This window comes from Nerophis ophidion, linkage group LG02, assembly GCF_033978795.1.
Source record: "Nerophis ophidion isolate RoL-2023_Sa linkage group LG02, RoL_Noph_v1.0, whole genome shotgun sequence".
Taxonomy (NCBI): Eukaryota; Metazoa; Chordata; class Actinopteri; order Syngnathiformes; family Syngnathidae; genus Nerophis; species Nerophis ophidion.
Genome location: NC_084612.1, coordinates 73,427,952 through 73,450,547, shown reverse-complemented (window position 1 = coordinate 73,450,547; position 22,596 = coordinate 73,427,952). Strand labels below are relative to the sequence as shown.

At 38.3% G+C, this 22,596-nt stretch overlaps 1 protein-coding gene across 2 annotated transcripts in view; it reads left to right on the top strand.

Moving 5' to 3' along the window:
• Nucleotides 1-12,680, top strand: part of smarcc2 (SWI/SNF related, matrix associated, actin dependent regulator of chromatin, subfamily c, member 2) — a 49,755-nt gene extending 37,075 nt beyond the window's left edge. For both annotated transcript variants that reach the window (XM_061890491.1, XM_061890485.1), the window contains exons 20-25: nt 610-771; nt 854-915; nt 5,115-5,235; nt 10,690-10,853; nt 10,927-11,061; nt 11,138-12,680. In XM_061890491.1, coding sequence (XP_061746475.1) covers nt 610-771; nt 854-915; nt 5,115-5,235; nt 10,690-10,853; nt 10,927-11,061; nt 11,138-11,485 — 992 coding nt within the window. In that variant the 3' untranslated portion in view covers nt 11,486-12,680. The remainder of the gene's footprint in view (nt 1-609; nt 772-853; nt 916-5,114; nt 5,236-10,689; nt 10,854-10,926; nt 11,062-11,137) is intronic.
• The last annotated feature ends 9,916 nt before the right edge of the window (nt 12,681-22,596 follow it).

The following is a 22,596-nucleotide window of genomic DNA, read 5'->3' as shown; positions in this document are numbered from 1 at the left end:
ATGTTAGCATCGATTAGCGTAGCATGTTAGCATTGATTAGCTGGCAGTCAACATCAACAAAACTCACCTTTGTGATTCCGTTGACTATCGTTGCAAATGCATCTGCAGGTTATCCATACATCTCTGTGCCATGTCTGTCTTAGCATCGCCGGTCAAATGTGGAGACACTCTGGCACATTCAATGGGGGTCTGGCGGCAGACACTTTGGCATCTTCGGGCCAGTGGTGCAACTTGAATCCCTCCCTGTTAGTGTTGTTACACCCTCCGACAACACACCATCGAGGCAAGGTTCCAAAAAATAGTCCAAAAAACGGAAAATAACAGAGCTGAGACCCGGTGTTTGTAATGTGTTGAAAATGAAAATGGTGGGTGTGTTACCTCGGCGACGTCACATTCTGACGTCATCGCCTCCAGCGCGATGAACAGAAAGGCGTTTAATTCGCCAAAATTCACCCATTTAGAGTTCGGAAATCGGTTAAAAAAATAGATGGTCTTTTTTCTGCACCATCAAGGTATATATTGACGCTTACATAGGTCTGGTGATAATGTTCCCCTTTAAGAAACATTTTATACAATTAAAAAATAAAAAACCTTCTCTCCCCTTGTTAGAGGAGTTCTCTCGTATGAAAGAGGAGGTCCCTGCGGCGCTCGTGGAGGCTCATGTGCGGCGGGTGGAGGATGCGGCGAGGGTCAGCGGCCGGCCGGACCCTCTGTACGGACTGGAGGGTAGCGGCATCGCCGGCACAGGCCTGGAGGAGGGCGAGAGGCCTGGTAGGGGCTGACAATTACCTATAAAAATCACTCATTCTTGGACAAGGCATTTCGAAATAACACTTTTTTTTTCCAACGTCAGACGAAAGCAGCGAGGAAAGTAAGAGTGACAATCAGTCCAATGAAGAGAAGAAGGAAGCCAAGGTAGGATGTCTTGTCATTACTTTGTGACGACCAATGTTCCCTCTAATTTGTCATGTGTGTGAGCAAACGCACAAACTCCCTGAGCATTCAGTGGAGCACATGTGAGCAACATCAGACGTGCACACTGTGGCCACACCAACGTCACACCTGTCCCACACCTGACATCATAACAATTTAAATGTTTTATCAAAATAATTTTATGATATAAGTGATTTTGCCCTCTTACAATGACAATAACAAATTAAAGCTGCAAGCAGCGTTGGTCGGGTTCGCCTTTGGCCGCTGCCAAGCCCAGGTCTAAGTCAGACCTACATAGAGGTCTTGCTTTCATGTCTCTACGACATTCCTAACAGAAGTTACAAGCAGTTTTGTCTGGGTTTTTTCCTAGGGGGCGCTGGAGCGCAATTTTGACTTTTGGGGTTTGGTTTTTTATTAGATGGCAATTTTCGCCAGTCCTGATGTGTGTGTAAAATTTGGTGAGTTTTGAAGCATGTTAAGGGGGTCAAATTACAGATCAGCGTTTCTGGATGTTGTTGATAAATGGCTTTCGCTTTGCATAGTAGAGCTTTAACTTGCACTTTGAAGCATTTTAAGGGGGTCAAATTACAGCTCAAATAGGCAAAAATGACATTTTTTTAGGAAACTTTGCGCAGGGGTTCTTTGAAGGCGCGTAAAATCCAAAATAAAGTAATCAAAACTTTGTTGGACAGTTTTAATCAAAAGGGTTCAATCTCTCTCCTGTGCGAGTTTGAAGCCGAAACGACAAACGCACCCGAAGGAGTTTACGTTTGAAAAAGGTGACGGGTTTTTACAAAACTTTTATTTTGAAGGGGTAATTTTTAACTTCCTGTTGATTTTTGCCGAATGATGTCAATCATCTAAATGTAGGTCTAAGTGAGTCCTACATAGAAGATTTTGTTTCATGTCTTTCCGGCATTCCTACTGGAAGTTACAAGCAATTTTGTTTGTGTTTTCTTCCTAGGAGCAGTTTTTGCTGTGTTTTATTCAAAAATTGCGCTAGAGTGAAATTTTGAGTATTGGGATTTGTTTTTTTCATTAGATCGCAATTTTTGCCAGTCCTGATGTGTGTGCCAAGTTTGGTGAGTTTTGAAGCATTTTAAGGGGGTCAAATTTCAGCTCAAAGAGGCAAAAATAGCATTTTTTTGCGAAAATTTAGCTTTGAAGGTGTTTTTTCAAAATTTTTGTTGATTTTTGCCCTAGAAGGTAAAATTATGAAATCTAGGTCTAGGTTAGACTTACGTGACAGTTTTTGTTTCATGTCTGTACAACATTCCTAACGGAAGTTACAAGCAGTCTGTTTTTCTTTCTTTCCTTCCTAGGGGGCGCTAGCGCGCAATTTAGATTTTTCTGGTTTGGCTGCCTAATAAGTTGGGAAGGCATGCCAGACCGATGTGTGTGTCAAATTTGGTGAGTTTTGAAGCATGTTAAGGGGGTCAAATTACAGATCAGTGTTTCTGGATGTTGTTGATAAATGGCTTTTGCTTTGAATAGTAGAGCTTTAACTTGCACTTTGAAGCATTTTAAGGGGGTCAAATTACAGTTTAAAGAGGCAAAAATGACATTTTTTAGGAAACTTTGCGCAGGGGTTCTTTGAAGGCGCGTAAAATCCAAACCTGAGCAGTAATCAAAACTTTGTTGGACAGTTTTAATCAAAAGGGTTCAATCTCTCTCCTGTGCGAGTTTGAAGCCGAAACGACAAAAGCACCCGGAGGAGTTTACGTTTGAAAAAGGTGACGGGTTTTTACAAAACTTTTATTTTGAAGGGGTAATTTTTAACTTCCTGTTGATTTTTGCCGAAGGATGTCAATCATCTAAATGTAGGTCTAAGTGAGTCCTACATAGAAGTTTTCGTTTCATGTCTTTCCGGCATTCCTACTGGAAGTTACAAGCAATTTTGTTTGTGTTTTCTTCCTAGGAGCAGTTTTATTCAAAAATTGCGCTAGAGCGAAATTTTGAGTATTGGGATTTGTTTTTTTCATTAGATCGCAATTTTTTCCAGTCCTGATGTGTGTGCCAAGTTTGGTGAGTTTTGAAGCATTTTAAGGGGGTCAAATTTCAGCTCAAAGAGGCAAAAATAGCATTTTTTGCGAAAATTTAGCTTTGAAGGGTTTTTTTTCAAAATTTTTGTTGATTTTTGCCCTAGAAGGTAAAATTATGAAATCTAGGTCTAGGTTAGATCTACGTGACAGTTTTTGTTTTATGTCTGTACTGGGATTTGGTTTTTTCATTAGATCGCAATTTTTGCCAGTCCTGATGTGTGTGCCAAGTTTGGTGAGTTTTGAAGCATTTTAAGGGGGTCAAATTACAGCTCAAAGAGGCAAAAATAGCATTTTTTGCGAAAATTTAGCTTTGAAGGGTTTTTTTTCAACATTTTTGTTGATTTTTGCCCTAGAAGGTAAAATTATGAAATCTAGGTCTAGGTTAGACCTACGTGACAGTTTTTGTTTCATGTCTGTACGACATTCCTAACGGAAGTTACAAGCAGTCTGTTTTTCTTTCTTTCCTTCCTAGGGGGCGCTAGCGCGCAATTTTGATTTTTCTGGTTTGGCTGCCTAATAAGTTGGGAAGGCATGCCAGACCGATGTGTGTGTCAAATTTGGTGAGTTTTGAAGCATGTTAAGGGGGTCAAATTACAGATCAGCGTTTCTGGATGTTGTTGATAAATGCCTTTCGCTTTGCATAGTAGAGCTTTAACTTGCACTTTGAAGCATTTTAAGGGGGTCAAATTACAGCGCATAGGTGCGGAATAATAATAAAACGCACCAGTTTCAATAGGCTGCGGGTCCTGCCTTTAAAAGAAATGTTAACCCTTTCAGAGATTACATTTAGTTCCTGTAACTTTCTGTCTGTAAAATACATCTTTTTATTAGCATTTATGAAATCTAGTGCCAATATTTCATGAATAATATCCTTAGATTAACATTCTAAATAAATGGCAGTAAAATAATATGCACACATCCGATTGAGCAGTCAGAGTGTTACAACCTGGCATTTACACCTTGTGTGGTGTTGGGGATGTCCGACTTTTTGTGTGGCCATAAACGCAACACCGGCTGAGTGCCATGCGTGCTTGTGTTGGTGCAGGTAAGAGAGCGGGCGGCTTCTGTTGAAACGATGGATGACAAAGTTGGTTTAAGCCTGGTTTGTATGGCAGAAAATGACCAGTTTTTATAGATAAACGTTTTTTTACTCACTACATTTAGATAATTGACATCCTTCGGCAAAAATTAACAGAAAGTTAAAAATTACCCTTTCAAAATAAAAGTTTTGTAAAAACCCGTCACCTTTTTCAAACGTAATCTCCTCCGAGTGGGTTTGACGTTTCGGCTTCAAACTCGCACAGGAGAGAGATTGAACCCTTTTGATTAAAACTGTCCAACAAAGTTTTGATTACTGCTCAGGTTCCGTCAAAACTCTAAAGGCCGACTGCACATTTCCTATGTTCACAATAAAAGCCCTGCTTCATGCTGCCTGCGCTAACTAAATACAGAGTCTCGGAAAACTGGCGTGCACAAGCGATCCCTGTGAATGTCAATCAAGCAAGCTACGGAATTTGCCGCCAATGTTTTTCTTGTAAAGTGTATGGAAGCTGGATGAATTAGATGCTAAAAACCAACCACTTTCATGTGGTATTGTACAGAAAGGACAACTTTTTTTCTCCTCCATTTGAAAATGTGGGCGTTATCATCATTACTGTCTGATTCCAATCAATGCAAGTCATCAGAATCAGGTAATACACCAACTTATATTCTTGTCTTCATGAAAGAAAGGAATCTATGTGTGTTAAACATGCTGTATTATCATTAAACACCATTAACTTGTTAACAAAAATGTATCTTTCATAAATAAATACATATAAATTATAAATAGGAATGAGGTAGATCTCCTCGACTTGGTCAATTGAAAAGTAGCTCACCTGCAGAAAAAGTGTGAGCGCCCCTGCACTACACAGTAGCGGCTGGATATTGGTAGGGACGTGTCCCTAGCGTCCCTACCCAATTCTATGCCCTTGAATGTGTTCATTTTGTTTAAATTTCAGATTCAGATTTTTGCTTTTCTGCGCGGCATTAATTTGCTGTGAGCAGTGCGCAATTGCGCAGGCGCGCACCTTAGAGGGAACGTTGGTGACGAAGTATTACTGTTATCATTGTATTCACTCTGCTCTCACGACCTCAAAGGACAGCAAAGATGGAGCAACTGAGGACGAAGAGAAGGTGGCAGAGAATGGCAAGAAAGAAGAGGAGCGAGGACGAGAAGCTGAAGGCGAGAGAGAGGCGGACAAAGCAGAGTCGGACATGGGTAAGAAAGAATTCCTCTGTCATATTAGGACAGGGGTAGGGAACCTGCGGCTCTAGAGCCAGATGTGGCTCTTTTGATGACTGCATCTGGCTCTCAGATAAATCTGAGCTGACATTGCTTAACACGATAAGTAATAAATGATTCCGCTGGTAATCACAGGGTTAAAAATAACCTTCAAAATTAAAAACATTCTCATGCATTTTATTCCATCAATCCAAGAAGTCGCATTAATGGTAAGAAGTATTTCATTTATTATTTGTTAGCTTCAGAATAACAATGTTATTAAAAAGAATAAGAGACTTATTATACTATAAAAATGTTAGCCTAACTTAAAAATGCGCACATTTAGTTGTATTCAGTGTTAAAAAATATTGGTAACACTTTAGTATGGGGAACATATTCTAAGTAACAAAGACTTAATTAAGAGTTATTTGGACACTAGGGGACCATGTAAGGGTTAGGGGTACTAATAAGCAATAGTTCTGAGGTTATAAGGGAAGACTCTTAATTAATGGCTTACTGCTTGTAAAATAAGGCCATGCAGAAAAAGGCATTAATAAGTACTTAAAAATTACTAATTAAGAGCCGAATTTGCATGTTAATAAGCAACTAATTAATGGTGAATATTTTCCCCATATCAAAGTATTACCAAAATATAATATGGCTCTCATGGAAATACATTTTAAAATATTTGGCCTTCATGGCTCTCTCAGCCAAAAAGGTTCCCGACCCCTGTATTAGGATGTACTCATTGGTGGTATTCCAAATATCTTCTGGCCACCACTGACCTGTGCTTATATCACATTTGCTTGTCCCATCGCTTTTATTCTGCTATTCTACTGCAATTTCTGTAACTTTGGGGATTATTTACAGTCTTACATCGTATTTGGAGGCAGTTTTATCAGGAATGTTCCCATCAGGGTTTCATGCTGCCAATTCCGATCATCTATGACTCAGATCAGCTGGTACCAATATTAACTCTACATTTTTCAATGTACCATATTTTCTGTACTATAGAGTGCACCGGTTTGTAAGCCCCACCCACTAAATGTTCGGGGACAAAAAATATTTTTTACATATACCGTATTTCCTTGAATTGCCGCCGGGGCGCTAATTATTTTAAAACCTCTTCTCACTCCGGCGCTTACCAAAGGCATACGGTAAATTTAGGCCTGCGTTTATAAATTTTAGTGTGATGTAAGGATACCATCATGAAAAGCACATTTAATAAAACAAATGTTATTATGGTCATACTAGTACTTATAAATGAAGTCCATGCGCAGCTCCTTGTGATCAAAAGCATCGATAACTTGTTTATAGAAGTCTTCCTTATCTTTCTTCAGTTTTAAAAGTCTCTCCGTCTCGATGGAGATCTTCCTTTATTACCTCCTGCTTCGATTGAAAGTCCAGTTTAGAAAACTGTTTTATTGTAGATATGTAATCCTCCATGTTAAAAGTGCAAGCGAGAAGAAAAAATAAACGATCGCTGCTTGTTGTCACTTCTTCTGCAGCCGAGTAGTCGCAAGAAGGATCACTAGCGCCCTCTACCACCAGGAGGCTGGAATCATTTAATGACTCATATTTGACACACGCAGCTACGGTATATTGATAAAACATCGCTGCTTACTGTTCTTTTTAGCATATTCAATAGCTTGGACCTTAATTCCTACTGAATAGCTCTTAATCTTCTTCCCTTTATGCGATTTAAAATGATTGAAATCAGCCTCCTCCATTTTGAAAATGATGACAGGTGAAGTGTCACTCGTGACGTGACGAGTTTGACCTGGTGGAAATTCTAGGCATATGCTAATTATTTGGCCAAACGAGTTTGATCCGGCGGAAATTCTAGACATGTGCTAATAAAAATACAATTTGGTAAACGAGTTTGACCCGGCGTTAATCCTGAGCCGGGGGTAATGCTAAGCATGCGTTAATTATTTTGCGAAACGATTTTTAATTCTAGGCAGGCGCATACTATATACCCGGCGGCAATTCAAGGAAATACGGTATTAGCCCTACCGGACTATAAACCACAGATTTATACGTTGCAAAATGAGTTATTTACACAAAAATATTCGGTAAATGTTTATACATATCTTAATTGTTCAAAATGGCTGATCAAACAAGACAGAATTCATCGTCATGGACCCACTAGCACAGTGGTCGGCAACCTAAAATGTTGAAAGAGCCACATTGGACCAAAAATACAAAAACAAATATGTCTGGAGCCGCAAAAAAATAAAAGCCATATTACATACAGATAGTGTGTCATGAGATAAAATTGAATTAAGACGACTTAAAGGAAACCAAATGAGCTCAAATATAGCTACAAATGAGGCATAATGATGCAATATGTACATACAGCTAGCCTAAATAGCATGTTAGCATCGATTAGCAAGTGACCAAATATGTCTGATTATTACTCCACACAGGTCAATAACATCAACAAAACTCACCTTTGTGCATTCATGCACAAGGTTAAAAGTTTGGTGGACAAAATGAGACAGAAAAAGAAGTGGCATGAAACACGTCTTAGAAAGTCGGAGAAAGTTAAACACGTAAACAAACTACGGTGAGTTCAAGGACCGCCAAAATTAGTACGACAAAACGGGCGCTCGCCAAATACTCGAATCAGTGAAGCATGTTTAATACAAACTGTGTGCTTTATAACAATTAGGGAGGTTTGTGTCATCTTTGTCCTCCTATAAAAACCATATTAAAATAAAAAATATACTTTTTATATTTTTTCCCCTCATCTTTTGTCCATTTTTCATACATTTTTGAAAAAGCTCCAGAGAGCCACTAGAACAGTGGTTCTCAAACTTTTTTTGTCATCCCCCTCTTTGGACAAGGGGGAGTTTTCAAGCCCCACCTGCCCTCATGCTAATGCCAAGCTTAACATTTTCAAATTTATTGAACATCAAGTAACATCAAGTTGTATACATTCAAACTCAATAACATAAAATAACATCAAGTTCAATAATAAATAAAATAACTGTGCAGCTGTGGTACAACTTGCATCAAGTTCAATAATAAATAAAATAACTTGCATCAAGTTCAATAATAAATAAAACAAAAGTGCTATAACTTGCATCAACTTCAATAATAAATCAAATAATTTGTATCAAGTTCAATAATAAATAAACTAAAAGTGCCACTTTTTTGTGTTTTGATAAAAATTTACCGCGCTCACAACATCTGTTAAAACTTCATTGAGTTTGAGGCTGAGCTGCCTTGACGCGAGTGCTTCCCGGTGAATGACGCAGTGTGTCCAATGCGCATTTGGTGCAACCCTCTTTATTGGAGCCTGCAGCCCGTTTCTTGACCCTGCCATGGTCTGTGCGCCATCGGAGCAAAAGCCCCCACAGTTTTCTCAATTAAGGTTGTGTTCCTTGAGGAAACTGTCCATTATCTTGAACTGGCTCTATTTTTTTATGTATTTGCAAAACAGCAAATCCTCGCACAGTGACTCGCCATTCGCAAAGCGGACGTATCACGTATGCGATGAACAGGCAGTCTTTATTGCCGTCAGTAGCTTCGTCCACTTGTAAAGCAAAATGACTTTCTTTTAATTTGTCTACGAGTTGTTCCTCAAGATCACTTGCAATGTCGCATATACGTCTCGCAACTGTCGTTTGACAGTGATTTACAGTTTGTAGAGAAAATGGGGTTGTAAAAAAAAAAATCTAAGAATATAATAAAAAAAAAAAAAAAAATTAAAGTTACATTTCCTCCCCTTTCTCGCGCCCCACCTGTCATGTCTCTATTCCCCACCAGTGGGGCCCGCCCCACACTTTGAGAAACGCTGCACTAGAAGCTAAAAAGACTATAAACCAGGGGCGCTCACACTTTTTCTGCAGGCGAGCTACTTTTCAATTGACCAAGTCGAGGAGATCTACCTCATTCCTATTTATAATTTATATTTATTTATTTATGAAAGAGACATTTTTGTTAACAAGTTAATGGTGTTTAAGGATAATACAAGCATGTTTAACACACATAGATTCCTTTCTTTCATGAAGACAAGAATATAAGTTGGTGTATTACCTGATTCTGATGACTTGCATTGATTGGAATCAGACAGTAATGATGATAACGCCCACATTTTCAAATCGAGGAAAAAAAAAGTCCTCCTTTCTGTCCAATACCACATGAAAGTGGTTGGATTTGGCATCTCATTTGTCCAACTTGCATAATCGTTTTTAAACACTTTGTTATGAGAGTAGCATATGTGTGTGGCCCTTTAATGTCTGGCAGCAGGTGAGTGACGTCAGTGACTGTGCGGGTGGGCAAGCAAGTGAGAAAGCGGTCGCTGAGGGCGGGGGAGAAATACATTGGCATCAAACTCCGTAGCTTGCTAGCTTGTGCACGCTAGCTTTCTGAGACTCTTATTTTGTTAGCACAGGCAGGATGAAACAGGTCTTTTATGGTGAAGACAGGAACTGTGCAGTCGGTCTTTAGAGTTTTGACAGTAGGTACGGAGTCTCTAGAAATAAAATGTGTTTCTCTGCGTCCGCCCTGTTAGTGATTTTTTTCTTAAATATGAGCTCGCAGCAGCCAGCGTCATCTCACAAGATCCTCGGGTGCCGAGAATGTCAAACAACTGACGAAAGTGAAGTGTTGGTATGATTGATGATTGCTCATTTTTATGTATATTTTTTAATGCCTGGCTTGAGATCGACTGACACACCCTCCGAGATCGACCAGTCCATCGCGATCGACGTAATGCCCACCCCTGCTATAAACCCAAAGTGACATTTTAGTTAATTTACACAGGAATTTGTGAAACTGAAACAAAACAAAAAGAATGTCATTCTAAGTTATTAATACTAACAGACACTCGTAAATGCGTCAGCATATTTGCGAATGATAACGACGGCAGCTTGATTACATTACGTTAGCACGTACTACTATGCATATGAATATGAATGAAACTGGACTCACTGGTGATGGTGGCAGAGAAGAGGACTGTGGACAAACTAGTGAGCATCCTGGATGATGCCAGTCACCCTCTGCATAGCGTTATCAGTAGCCAGAGGAGCCTGTTCAGTTCTAGACTGCTTCATCCCAAGTGCAGGACTAATAGACTCAAGAACTCCTTTGTCCCACACGCCATTAGACTGTACAACTCCTCACTGGGACGGGGGACGGGGGGTATTAGGATGACAGGGGATGCAAAACATTAACAGTGCAATACGTTTTCATAACATGGTCACTACTGCCTACTTTGTCTTGTAATATTCTTATTTTACTGTTATATTGTTATTCCCATTGTTTTTATTCTTTTTGTAATATTTCTCTATTTTGTTTGCTTTTAAACCCCCATTATTTACTTTTTACTTTTTTCTTTAAATTGATCTCAACTCTGTACACTGCTGCTGGAATTTTAATTTTCCTGAAGGAACTCTCCTGAAGGAATTAATAAAGTACTATCTATCTATCTATATCCTTTAGGTGATGGCGAGAAGGAGAAAGCTGGGAGAGAGGGAGCAGAGGAAGGAATGAGAGAAGCCGAGAGCGAGGTAGAGAAGAAGGCCAAGGTGGAGCGGGATGTGGGCGAGGGGAACCTGGCCACCGCCGCGGCGTCGGCGTTGGCGGCGGCGGCGGTCAAAGCTAAGGTAAAGTGGAATGACACAAGCTTGGGCGGCTTGGATGCCGTCATCGTGTCTGAGTGTTGTCGTCTTCAACCAGCACCTGGCCGCGGTGGAGGAGAGGAAGATCAAATCTCTGGTGGCGCTCCTGGTGGAGACGCAGATGAAGAAACTGGAGATCAAACTGCGACACTTCGAGGAACTGGAAACCATCATGGACAGGGAGAGAGAGGCTGTGAGTGGGGCGTCACGGGGGCAGGGGGGGTCGTGCGATCGGACGGCAGTCAGCATGTTCTTGTTCCGGCCTGCAGCTGGAGTACCAGCGACAGCAGCTGCTGGCCGACCGCCAGTCCTTCCACATGGAGCAGCTGAAGTACGCCGAGATGAGAGCTCGCCAGCAGCACTTCCAGCAGATCCAGCATCAGCAGCACAACCAAGGCGGCGCCGCTCATCCCGCCTCGGCCCCGCCCTCCCAAGGCCCGGCCTCGGCTCAGCAAGCCACCAGCACGTCGGCGCCGCAGCTCGCCCCCAGCCCTGCGCCGCCGGCCTCCGCGGGCCCAACTCCCGAGGCCCAGCCGGCTCCGAGCGCCCACACCTCACCCCCGCGGCCCCCGGGCCACTCCGGCGCCGGCAGCACTCCTGCAGTCCACGGTCAGTGAGCCGCAGATTGAGCAACTGTGAAATGTTTCTCTGTTCTCTTTCACCGCCGTCTGACTACATTTTTTTTTTTCGCCCTTTTTCCTCGTCACCGCGCTCCCGCCATCCAAAACACTCCAACTTTTCCTCAGCAGTGAGAGACTCGCCCCAATCCACTCGTACCTCCATTTAAGACAACCGCAACACGTTACACCTCTTTTTTAAAACTCCCCATTGGACAACGTAAAAGAAAGACGTCGCTCAGACATGAACAAATCTTTTTCAAAATGATTTCCCACTTTGATACCAGACTTGTGTTGGACTAAACCCTCCAGGAATTTGCCATCGCGCCAATTTTAAATTCAATCACTGCAACTTATTCATACTCGCCATGTTCCGATTCGGGTTTACGCTGTCTACCAATAGTTAAATCAGCCGATATCGATACCGATTACATTTATTAATTGTACGTTTTTTCCGTTTATTTATAGTGAATGTTAACAGTTTATTTATAGTGAATGTTATCAACAGTTTACTTATAGTGAGTGTTATCAACAGTTCAACAATGTCTACACAATATTACGGCAAGTTCCTTTTTCTGGGTTATTACATAACAGTGATGTGCCGATCCATACTGAAATATCAGTACTGCCGATACCAGATCCTTATGCTCTAATATTGATTCTCAAATCACAATATTGATACTTTAGTGGTGTCGTCCAAACTTGTTCCTCCAAGGGCCGCGTGCATTCTGAAAAGACAAAGTATGCAGGGGCCATATTGATATATATATATATATATTTTTTTTTTTTTAACACGTATTGTGTCAGCTATATTTGGGGAGTAAAAAATTCAAATAAATTATTTGTTAAAACAACAATTTTTCTTACATTTTTACTGTTTTTCCCATGTAAGAATGGAATAAAAATATGAATATTACAATCATGTAACTGCATAATGTAGTGTGTCAAGAATTCTGCCTGTAAGAAAATAATGTTCAGTTACTGTACACATTTATCAGTGTTCATTGATTCATAACCTGGTATTATTTTATTTTAGTTTACAAACAAAATTTTAGTTATATTTAAAGTCTATTTTATTTTTATTTTGAGAGTTTCTAATATTTTGTCCTAACTTTTTCCACCAAGGGCGGCATACTGAAAAAACAGGTATATTGGGGCCATTTCGATATATATTTTTTAATTAAAGAAAAATGCTTAAAACATGTATATATATATATATATATATATATATATATATATATATATGCATATATAAATGCATATATATATATATGCATATATGTATATGCATATTTATATATATATATATGCATATATATATATATATACGCATGCACTTTGTTACTTATATATATACATATATATATATATATACTGTATATTTATATATCCATTCATCCATTTTCTACCGCTTATTATACATATATATATATATATATATACATATATATTATATATATATACAGTATATACAGTATATATATATACATATCCATGTTCTACCGCTTATTTTATATATATATATATATATATGTTTGTATGTGTGTATATATATATATGTGTATGTATATATATATTTATGTGTGTATATATATGTATATATGTGTATATATATGAATATTTATATGTTTATATATACATGTTTGTGTGTATATATATATATATATGTATATATATATATATATATATATATATATATATATGTATATATGAAATTTAAATACTAAACTTTGTTTTATATGTGACCAAGTATATTATCATTATTAGTTTAAAAAAAATACATTCCAATTTTTGGCTCTTTTTTTATTTTTATATTTTTTGGATACATATATTATTTGAAAATATAACAACTTTTCAAATTTTACCTTATACAAATGTTCCCAATGTGTCTGCTAAAATTGAAAAAGTTGCGTATATCAAAAAAATGTACATCTAATAGCATGAAGAATACAATACAGAGATTTTTTTCATAATTATTTTAAACTTTTAAGTGCAACAGGACAAAATCATACATGGTATACACAAATGGTGTGTTCAAACCATAGAAAGGAAATAAATAAAGAAATAAAAGCATTAAAATATACATTTTTTTTAAAGAATAAAAATTTTAAAAAACTGTGTAAAAAAAAAAAGACCAAAATTCTGAATGTAATGAGAAAAAATAACAAAAAAAGTATTTTTAAAATACTAATTATTCATTTAGACTCTGTAGGTGGGGGTGTCACTGATGTCATAATATATTATTAATATGTAATATTATAATATGTATGTCATAAAATATTACAGAAAAAAAATTATGTCATACATAATTTTTTTTCTAATATTTTCACGATTGACTGGTCGATGAGGGCTTGGCGACCCCTACAGTCGTATTATTATTTCTATTTTATTCTTACAAGAGGAAAAACGACAGAAAAAATTTATGAAAAAAAATAAATAAATTGGTATGTAATGAGGAAAATGTAGTCATTTATAATACAAAACTGACACAATTTCTGGTTTGAGCATTTTTTTAAATAAAAAAAATATGCCCCGTGCATACTTTTGACTTTTCAGTACGCGTGGTAAAAAGTTTGGACACCTGAACTAAAGTAGCCAAAGTGTGGATATTTTGATATGAGAGCATAACGATGTGGTATCGATATTCCGCACATCACCAGTCCTCACAACTTCCACTTTTCCCTGCCCGGCAAAGTCCCATCGAGGTAAACATTTGTCCTGGTGACTTAATAAGCCTGCAAGATCCTGGAGGGTGCGTGGAACACTCTTACCTGCTTGGAGGAAAGTCTTGCACTTTCTTTACGTGGTCGGTACTCATTGAAATATACTCTACGTAAGGAAGAAAAATGCACTTTCAATCTTTCCCCGGCTCTTGTTTGAAGACTTGAAGCGTCCATCAAATTGAACTTAAGCACTTATGTAATAATAACCTTTTTTTTTTTTTTTGGCTGACTGTTCACATTTCATACTGAAGGACTGATTGGCAGCAGGTGTGCTTTGCTGTACCGTACTGTGCTCTGTGTTCTACTCGGTTGCAGACACTGACAGCGTGTCCCTGAACGCAACATGCGCTTCTTTAGCACTTGGGAGACCATCGTGATAGCGGGGGAATGTAGTCGTGACGACCCAAGTCTTCATATTGATGAACCAAAATATGTTTTCTACATCATGAGTTTTATTGTTGTTGTTCGGGAAGGGAAGAGGTCGCATTTTAAACGCTACAAAATGAAGGAAACAGTTGTGTCCTTTGACGATCCTCACTTTTTATCCTATTCAATTTTTATATTTTTACCGCTTTTTTTCCATCTTCTTTCTTCTCATATCAACGTTGTAACTGAATATTGTTAACTTTGTAGCCTCCATTTAGCCTTGAGTGTGTGAGAGGACATGCCTTGAAAAACTGCGTTAACTTGACTACCATGCAGTTTTATTTCCGGTGCCATTCGGTGGGCGTGCGCGTCAGGTCAATGTCATGAGTAGGGATGTAACCGGAAACTGGCGGTACCACTCCCGACGTTAAATTGATCGCAAAACCGTGATTGATCACAAATTGATATACTGCTCATTCACTGGAGAAGCCTGTTAGTGCGAGACATACTCCAATACAAACTGATGTAAACACAATACTGAATTATTCCATTAACCTACAAACTGTGCTATCTTAGTACAAACCCTGCTTCCATATGAGTTGGGAAATTGTGTTAGATGTAAATATAAACAGAATACAATGATTTGCAAATCCTTTTCAACCCATATTCAGTTGAATATGCTACAAAGACAACATATTTGATGTTCAAACTGATAAACTTTTTTTTTTGTGCAAATTATCATTAATTCTAGAATTTGATGCCAGCAACACGTGACAAAGAAGTTGGGAAAGGTGGCAATAAATGCAGATAAAGTTGAGGAATGCTCATCAAACACTTATTGGGAACAGGTGGGTGCCATGATTGGGTATAAAAACAGCTTCCCAAAAAAATGCTCAGTCTTTCACAAGAAAGGATGGGGCGAGGTACACCCCTTTGTCCACAACTGCGTGAGCAAATAGTCAAACAGTTTAAGAACAACGTTTCTCAAAGTGCAATTGCAAGAAATTTAAGGATTTCAACATCTACGCTCCATAATATCATCAAAAGGTTCAGAGAATCTGGAGAAATCACTCCACGTAAGCGGCATGGCCGGAAACCAACATGGAATGACCGTGACCTTCCATCCCTCAGACGGCACTGTATCAAAAACCGACATTAATCTCTAAAGGATATCACCACATGGGCTCAGGAACACTTCAGTCAATCAGTCAATCAATGTTTATTTATTTAGCCCTAAATCACAAATGTCTCAAAGGACTGTACAAACCACTACGACTACGACATCCTCGGAAGAACCCACATAGGGCAAGGAAAAACTCACACCCAGTGGGACACCAGTGACAATGATGACTATGAGAAACCTTGGAGAGGACCTCAAATGTGGGCAACCCCCCCTCTAGGGGACCGAAAGCAATGGATGTCGAGCGGGTCTAACATGATACTGTGAAAGTTCAATCCATAGTGGCTCCAACACAGCGGCGGGAGTTCAGTTCAAAGCGGATCCAAGACTGCAGCGAGAGTCCCGTCCACAGGAAACCATCCCAAGCGGAGGCGGAAACCACTGTCACTAAATACAGTTGGTCGCTACATCCGTAAGTGCAAGTTAAAGCTCTACCATGCAAAGCGGAAGCCATTTATCAACAACATCCAGGAACGCTGCCGGCTTCTCTGGACCCGAGATCGTCTAAGATGGACTGATGCAAAGTGGAAAAGTGTTCTGTGGTCTGACGAGTCCACATTTCAAATTGTTGTTTGTCATCCGGACCGAAGGGGAAGCGAACCATCCAGACTGTTATCGATGCAAAGTTCAAAAGCCAGCATCTGTGATGGTATGGGGGTGCATTAGTGCCCAAGGCATGGGTAACTTACACATCTGTGAAGGCACCATTAATGCTGAAAGGTACATACAGGTTTTGGAACAACATATGCTGCCATCTAAGCGCCTTATTTTCATGGACGCCCCGGCTTATTTCAGCAGGACGATGCCAAGCCACATTCAGCACGTGTTACAACAGCGTGGCTTCCTAAAAAAAGAGTGCGGGTACTTTCCTGGTCCGCCTGCAGTCCAGACCTGTCTCCCATGGAAAATGTGTGGCACATTATGAAGCGTAAAATATGAACGACTGAAGCGCTACATCAAACAAGAATGGGAAAGAATTCCACTTTCAGAGCTTCAACAATTAGTTTTCTCAGTTCCCAAACGTTTATTGAGTGTTGTTAAAAGAAAAGGTGATGTAACACAGTGGTGAACATGCCCTTTCCCAACTACTTAGGCACATTCTAAGTTGATTATTTGCAAAAAAAAAAAAAAAAAAGTTTATGAGTTTGAACATCAAATATGTTGTCTTTGTAGCATATTCAACTGAATATGGCTTGAAAAGGATTTGCAAATCATTGTATTCTGTTTATATTTACATCTAACACAATTTCCCAACTCAAATGGAAACGGGGTTTGTATTTTATCAATAATTTTTTTGATAAAACCTGGTTCAAAGATATTGTCACTCATATTAACCGTGGTCATTTTGGCCCCAACAACCATAACATGAAACGTTGATGTCGTTACATCCCTGGTCATGAAGTATAATCCTGTCAAACATGTCATTGTCAGTATTTTCACGCCTCACCTGAGCTACGAATATCAAGTTATCGACATCCGTGTTTCGTGGTGTGGACTTTGTGAAAAGAAATACGTGTCTGGTCAACTTTTGTGTGTTTTTCACTCTGCTCTTTGCATCGGGTTATGAAAGAAAAACGGTTGATATCCAGAATGTCCTCAATAAGAAATCATCACATTAGTGGCAGTTTGTATTTAAAATAAAATAAAATACAAAAAAAAAAAAAAAAGCTGAAGAGATTCAGGTTTTAAATAAGTCATGTTAAAGAACAAATAAACAATGTGGCAAAAACACTGTGTATTTGTTTATGTTAGTATTAAACTTTTGTCATACTTTTGGTTTTAGGCAACATTTTGTTTCGGTTTCTTCAGTTTGACTGAACACACGTTGTTGATTTTTCTGTGTTTTTTTTATTTTTTTATCAAGTACAGCTGCGAACGGGACATGTAAAGTTGTAGCATACAAACAATAATAGTCCGCATAGAGTCCATATTTCCAGAGTGTCAGTGAACGCACCACACTGCTGGAGGACCACAGGTTGCAGACACTAATTAAAGGCCAGTATCTTAAAAATAAAACATACAGATGATGTATGACTTAGAGAACATTAATAATCACGTACTTTATATACCCTAATAGGGCAACTTTTTTGTTTATTAATTTGAATCAATTGTTTATATCAGGGGTGTCCAAACTTTTTCCACTGAGGGCCGCACACTGAAAAATCAAAGCTAGCGGGCGTCATGTATTTTAAAAAAACTATCCAATATATGTATAAAAAATATACATTTAGGCCTCCACTCAGGCTTGATCCCGGGACCCTAAAGGGTTTTGGTAAAAAAAAAAAAAAAATGTGTCATTATTCAATATTATTATTTTTATTCTTATTCAAGTTTTAAATCTTTAGATCAACATTAGCTCTATCTGTCAATATGATTTTATTAAAGATTTAAGTTGTATGCTCTTTTTGTCAAAGAAAAAAAAAAGAATATGAAAAAAAAAAATGTAATATTTTCACCCAATACAATTTTGAAGTGGAATATTTGAGATTATATTCCACTTCAAAATTGTATTGGGTGAAAATATTAATTTTTTTTTTTCATATATATATGTATAAAAAATGTTTTTCTTTGACAAAAAGAGCATACAACTTAAATCTTTAATAACGTCATATTGACAGATTTGAGATTATATAATAACCATCCATCCATCAATTTTCTACCGCTTTCTCCCTTACGGGGTCGCGGGGGGCGCTGGCGCCTATCTCAGCTACAATCGGGCGGAAGGCGGGGTACACCCTGGACAAGTCGCAACCTCATCGCAGGGCCTATATATATAATAACTGGAGTCTTAAAAAGGTCAATAACTCATAACATTGATTTTAATTCATTATTATTGATTTTTTTTAGCAATGACACTTAAAAACAAATTACACGACAATTATTGGGGATCCAAAAGGGCAAAAGTGTTAAAAAATAAATGATACATTTTATTATCAGTTTACTTTTAACACAATAACCTCCAGATCAACTTTAGATTATAAGTTTTATTGTTGTTTATGTTTTTTGTTTGTTTGTTTTAGGCCAGGGGTCGGGAACCTTTTTGGCTGAGAGAGCCCAGACTCCAACTATTTTAAAATATATTCCCCTAAGAGCCATATAATATTTTTTTCAACACTGAACACAACTAAACGCGTGCATTTTTAAGTAAGACCAACATTTCTAGAGTATAATAAGTCTCTTATTCTTTGTAATAACATTGTTATTCTGAAGCTAACAGTGGAAGGGGCGTGGCCTGCGGGCCTGCAGCGAAGCAATGCCAGGACCGGCCTCGAAATAAGCGACAGGTGCGGAGACGGCCCACCTGGGCCTTGTTACCTAATCACCTGTCGCTCTGTTTATAAGCAGCAGCCAGGAGGAGAGACAGGGTTGGGGCTGGAGCCAGGGTGCGAGCGAGAACGAAAGAGAAAAAGACAATTGCTGGAAAGCAACTGAGAGACTTATTGAAAAATAAAACAATATTATAACCCTGAAACAGGCTCTCATGTCGGTGCTTGGTGGTCTGCAGAACCCCCAGGAGGGCAAGCCCCACACTAACCAATAATAAATAAATAACTTCTTACCATTAACGCAACTTCTTGATTACAAGTGGAAATATTCATTATTTATCGTGTTAAGCAATGTCAGCTCAGATTTATCTGAGAGCCAGATGCAGTCATCAAAAGAGCCACATCTGGCTCCCGAGCCATAGGTTCCCTACCCCTGTTTTAGGCCCTTTTTAAAACAAATTAAAATAACAGCTTACTTTTTTACATAGCAAACACAAAATATGCAACATTTTCCCTAAAGAATATCTCAAAGTGGAATATTTAATGTGACGTTATTGGAGCCTTGATTAGGTCAATAATTCAAAATGTCATTGATTTTGATTCATTATTATTTTTTAAAGAAAGAAACAGTCTGCATGGCAGCTTTGTGTTATTAGAATCAACATTGCAACATTTTATTGTTACATTTCACCTGTTGGCTCTTTTATCACACTTTTAATGTTTTTTTTTTTAATAGTATTTTTCCAATGTGCCGTGGGGCCGTTAAAAAATGACCTGTGGGCCGCACTTTGGACACCCCTGATGTATATTATATACCCTAATATGGAAACTGTTTTTCGTTGATTAATTTGAATCAATTGTTTGTATCGTAACATTCTTTTGAAATAATTGTTTTTGCACTATGTTTGTAGTTCACAGGAAATTTATAAAATATGTTCAGCTTTGTAGAAATACCGTATTTCCTTGAATTGCCGCCGGGGCGCTAATTAATTTAAAACCTCTTCTCACTTACCATGAATTGATTAACGTGGACCCCGACTTAAACAAGGTGAAAAACTTATTGGGGTGTTACCATTTAGTGGTCAATTGTACGGAATATGTACTGTACTGTGCAATCTACTTATAAAAGTATCAATCAATCAAAAAAACGCCTGCGCTTACCAAAGGCATGCGGTAAAAATTTGAGTGTGATGTAAGCTTGGACCTTAAATCCTACTGAATAGCTCTTAATCTTCTTCCCTTTATGCGATTTCAAATTGCCGGTATTGAAATCCGCCTCCTCCATTTTGAAAATGATGACAGGGGAAGTGTCAACTCGTGACGTGACGAGTTTGACCCGGTGGTAAAGTTATGTTTAAATAACTGTCATATTTAGTGTTGCAGTATACAGTCAAATTGGGTAAAACCTATTTTTCGTATTTGCAAACCATAGAAAAACAACAGTTTCTAGTGAAACTCACATGGATTCAATATCACAGGCATTTTTTGGACATTTTGCACTTTTGGATTAGGAATTATTTTGGGATACATCTTTATTGCTTTTTTTCGCATTATCTCAGGATTCTAAGTCAATTACTGTCAAATCGGGTAAAACATTACTTTTTGTTTTTTCAAAACATACTAAATGTTTTTTTTTCCCAGTAAAACTCACAAATATACATTTCTTCAGGCATTATTAGACATTTTGCACGTGTAATTTGGAGTTATGTTTATAAACCTTTCATATTTAGTATGACAGTTCTACTGTTATATTGAATAAAAAAAAAACTAAGTTCTGGCTTTACAAACCTTACAAAATATATTTGTTCTAGTACAACTATCCATCCATTTCCTACCGCTTATTCCCTTTTGGGGTCGTGGGCGCCTATTCAGCTACAATCGGGCGGAAGGCGGGGTACACCCTGGACAAGTCGCCGCCTTATCGCAGGGCCTAAGGATAAATATTTCTGGAAATTATTAGCCATTTTTCATGTGTAGTTTAGAAGTCATGTTTGAATACATTTTTTTTGCTTTTTGCATTATCTCAGGATTCTAAGAACATTAGTGTCATATTGAGTATAAAAACTACTTTTTGCATTAGCAAGATCTAAAATGCATATGTTTCGTGTAAAACTCCCCAAAATACTTTATTTCAGGCATTATTAGCCATGTTTCATGTGTAGTTTAGAAGTTATGTTTAAATAACTGTCATCCATCCATCCATCCATTTCCTACCGCTTATTCTCTTTTGGGGTCGCTGGCGCCTATCTCAGCTACAATCGGGCGGAAGGCGGGGTACACCCTGGACAAGTCGCCACCTCATCGCAGGGCCTAAGGATAAATATTTCTAGAAATTATTAGCCATTTTTCATGTGTAGTTTAGAAGTCATGTTTGAATACATTTTTACTGCTTTTTGCATTATCTCAGGATTCTAAGAACATTAGTGTCATATTGAGTATAAAAACTACTTTTTGCATTAGCAAGATCTAAAAAGCATATGTTTCGTGTAAAACTCCCCAAAATACATTATTTCAGGCATTATTAGCCATGTTTCATGTGTGGTTTAGAAGTTATGTTTAAATAAGTGTCATATTTAATGTTATTTAATGTAGGGAACCTATGGCTCTCAGATAAATCTTAGCTGACGTTGCTTAACACGATAAGTAATAAAATAGTTCGGCCGGTAATCACAGTGTTAAAAATAACGTTCAAAATATAAAACATTCTCATGCATTTGAATCCATCCGTCCGTTTCTACCGCACCTGTTCAAGAAGTCGCATTAATGGTCAAAAGTATTTGATCTAGGGATGCACCGATTAATCGGTAACCGAATATATTCGGCCGAATATGGCAAAAAAAGCCACATTCGGCCTTCGGTGGAGTGAGTTAAAAACAAGGCCGAATAGTGGCGTGTGACGCAATTTTTTGACGCGGTGACGCAATCAACCAACGTGCAGTGACATTGGGATATGTTGTGTACCTGTATAAGTGTATGAGGTTACAAGCACACACTTAATTGAGATTTACTTGAGCCTTCTGTTTACATTATTAGCATATCTACTGTGGCTAAGCAGACTTTTGCCAAAAGGACAATAATTCGTTTGTTGTGGGTTTATCCACTTTAATGCACTTTATTTTTTTTTGGAATGCATGTTTTGTTTGAAGGCCTAATATAAATGAAAAACTTTGTGCTTTTTTTTTTAAAAAGCAAAGGCTACTGGAATATTAAAAAAATGTCAATATTCAATTAAAAATTACTTTATTTGAAAAAAATGTGTAAATATTTATTCTAGGCTATTTATGCAATATTTAAAAAATTTTGAAAAACTGCATTCATTATTCGGTATTTGGTAGTTTGCATGTTCTCCCCGTGAATGCGTGGGTTCCCTCCGGGTACTCCGGCTTCCTCCCACTTCCAAAGACATGCACCTGGGGATAGGTTGATTGGCAACACTAAATGGTCCCTAGTGTGTGAATGTTGTCTGTCTATCTGTGTTGGCCCTGCGATGAGGTGGCGACTTGTCCGGGGTGTACCCCACCTTCCGCCCGATTGTAGCTGAGATAGGCGCCAGCACCCCCCGCGACCCCAAAAGGG